Source organism: Vigna umbellata, chromosome 9 (genome assembly GCF_029865625.1).
Source record: "Vigna umbellata cultivar VRB3 chromosome 9, Vumbellata_1.0, whole genome shotgun sequence".
NCBI classification, from domain to species: Eukaryota; Viridiplantae; Streptophyta; class Magnoliopsida; order Fabales; family Fabaceae; genus Vigna; species Vigna umbellata.
The window spans coordinates 15262870-15266153 of NC_142173.1; the positions used below are offsets into that span (position 1 = coordinate 15262870).

General features: G+C 40.1%; 1 protein-coding gene across 1 annotated transcript; it reads right to left on the reverse strand.

The window, feature by feature from the left end:
* Positions 1-900: 900 nt before the first annotated feature.
* On the reverse strand, positions 901-3284 carry LOC148192672 (uncharacterized). Its single transcript, XM_088099259.1, has 3 exons — positions 2942-3284; positions 2643-2836; positions 901-1044 (listed from the first exon to the last, which is right to left on the reverse strand). Exons 1-3 carry the CDS (start codon positions 3282-3284, stop codon positions 901-903), a joined length of 681 nt encoding a protein of 226 aa, XP_087955385.1.

Below are 3284 nucleotides of genomic sequence, written 5' to 3' on the forward strand. Positions count from 1 at the left end.
AAACTCCTTGACCAACCAATTGCCGAGAAACTTTCTGGAAGAGGTGGTAAGAATCGTGCAACAATTAAAGGCCAAGACCCCACTTCCTTTTCCTTCCCTTTTCTTAATTTTTTTTACACAATCAAATGATCATTCATGACCACCCCTGCACCGGACAGCAGCAACTATGTGACACCTCTCCATCCAATCTCAATTCATGCAAGAGCTCTCTTTGCTTCTACCCATGCACATCCCACACGTAACATGCCTATTTTCCTTCTACACTCAACCGCCTTAACTCCAATACAAACCAAAATGAATATTCTATTCTAAAGCAAAAGTTTATGGCTTGTTCACGGGTTCTGGGCCTTGCCCTTCCAGCAAAATTAAATTGAAATGAAGTCTATTAAAATACTATAAAGTAATGCACATTAAATCAACTAGTCATTCCAATTTGTATGTATACTTCCTCGGTGCAGGCAAAGAAAAGAAAGGGGCTCCACTTACGTTCACTCCATTTCACCTCTCAATCTCCATCTCGGGATTTTCAAATTGAAAAGTGTGTTGCTCCCTTCTCCAGACCGTGATAGCGCACACCACTATTTCACCTACTCTACTCCTTCAATCTTAAATCAATAAAACAATCTCTCCTCTTCCGTACGCTCCCTGCATTCCAGCTCCTTCACCATTTCCTCCACCAAATCAAATCACCATGCACACCATTTTCCATCACCACTCCTCCTTTCTTTCTTTAAAAGCAAGCCGAAAGATAAAACTAAATCTCCTCCGCATGACGCGTTAGCGTGTACCGCTTCTCCAGCAAAGAAAAGGAACTAGCTTGCTGATTAGGATGAGACCAGCGTTAACACCCTTGCAAGTGGCGGCAGGCTGCTCCCTTCTTCTCCACGTCCATTTCTTCGTTCAGCAGCCATTCAACACCGCTTCACTCTTCCAACTCAACACCACAGCCTGTGCAAGCTTCTTCCGAAATGGAATCAGCTCCTTCTCTCCAAGGATGCTGTGACCGAGAGCTTTAAATGGAGAAATGAGGCAGCGTGCAGCCCACTGAAATGTTGTACCGAAAATGAACAGAGGCAGAATAAAAGTGCATCCACCAAAAAAAAATTAACGTTGAGCTCTCATTTTTCTCCTCTCCGTAACAACATCCACCAGGAAAAAAAAGACATCAAGGATCATGAAATATACGCATCCTCTCCCATTGAAAAATTTAAACTCAATGTAACAGTAGTTGAATAAAACGTATGCACACCAATGCTAAAAAAAGTGTAAAACCGAGAGCCCCCAAAGAAAACCGAGACCGAGAGTGTTAAGTGAAAATGGCAAGTGGCGGCTTGGCTCCTTTTCTAAGGGCCGTGTGTCCTCTTTTTTTAGGGTAGGGTCCACACAATAAAACCCTAGGGTGCCAAGCCACTAACTTCTAATTTTTGGGTCTAATCTAATTTACCAAAAATTGACCCAAAATATAAGAGTTGATACAAAAATTCTAAACTACTGAATTACAATTTAATTAATTCACAAATGTCTGTCTGGAGAGTCTTGAATTTATTTGGCACTCTTCCTGATGTCCCAAAATGTATTTCCGAAATTTTCCTGCACTTCAAAAATGCACTTAATCAGCTCAGAAAATCCAAATTAGCACAATTACAAATTTCCGACCAAATTAAGCAGAATTCGGAAAAACGGGGAAATAACAAACAATTAAACACAATTCCCTGGTTTATTTAAGTGCAATAAACTAAATATAATTCAAGAAATAATGACTCATCAGTCGCTCAGCGGAAAACTACCGCTCAACGGTAAGTGCGTGAGTTGATTCTTCCCCTCAGCGGCATTTTCACCCCTAGTGGATCCAACATGTGTTCCTGAGTGCCGCTCAGCAGTAAACTGACGCTGAGCGCTACTTGCGGCTCCTCTTCTTTTGCACTTTTTTGAGTTCTTTTATGATTCCATCTCTATCCTTCTTCACTTCTTTCACCAAATTCACCTTAAAACCTGCATAAAACACTGAAATCAAGCATAAACCTGTCCAGCTCTCTTATTTCTAAAAATATGAACAAAAGCATGATTTCAAGCTAGTTTCTAAGTGTTAAATGTTGCTTTTAGTATACATTTTAAGCATGAAAATAACAGTTTTTCAAATGTTATCACTCAGCGGTAAATAGGCGTTGAGCGGTACTTGCAGCTTCTCTTCTTTCGCACTTTTTAAGTTCTTTTCTGATTCCATCTCTAGCCTTCTTCACTTCTTTCATCAAATTCACCTTAAAACCTGCATAAAACACTGAAATCAAGCATAAACCTGTCCAACTCTCTTATTTCCAAAAAATATGAACAAAAGCATGATTTCAAGCTAGTTTCTAAGTGTTAAAGGGTGCTTTTAATATCAATTTTAAGCATGAAAATAACAGTTTTTCAACTATTATCAATATCCTGCCTCAGCTAACCGATTGCTAATGATTCTTCTTGCTCCTCATTTGGAAACAACAATTTCTTCTCACTAAATCTATAAGAATGTGATGGATAGTTAACCAATCCATTCCCAATATTACTTCTGAAACTTGAAGAGGTAAACAAGTCAGGTTCACTTTGAACCAACGACCCTCAACCACTATTGGACATTTAACACAATAAGTGGTCGTCCTAACGTTCCCAGCTGCTGGGATTGACACCTCCAGATCAAACTGAAGCTCATCTACCGACAATCCTAACATCTCAACACATTCTTTCAAGATAAAAGAATGTGTTGCCCCCGAATCAAAAAGCACACAACAAGATATTCCATAAAGCAAGCAAGAACTGACAATGAGATTACCTGAACTTGCTGCTTTTGTTCCTATTACTACATATACTCGACCAACAGCCTGAGCTATTCCGCCACCACCACCTCTTGGCTAAAACCTTTCTATTTATTGTGGTTGACCACTAGCTATTCTTCCCAAATTACAGTCTCTCTCACAGTGCCCTGCACTTCTACAACGACTACATAATCTGTTACTATCCTTCTCAGGAGAAACTGATTGATAATTTGGACGCCCACAAGTGAAACACCTCAAGTTCACAGGAACATGTTGTTGCCCAATCAGTACTAGAGGTCTTGGAGACCGACCTCTATATCCTGAAGAAGAAGGTCGTGCGTAAGGAGTCTTCCTAGTACCAAACCAACTCTTGGAGGAAATAGATCCTCCTACATTCGGTTGTTGCCTTTCCACTTCCATCTTGGTCTTTTCTAAGACCTTAGCTCTTTCTACCAAAGAGGGAAACTGCTTGATACATAAACCAACCACCAT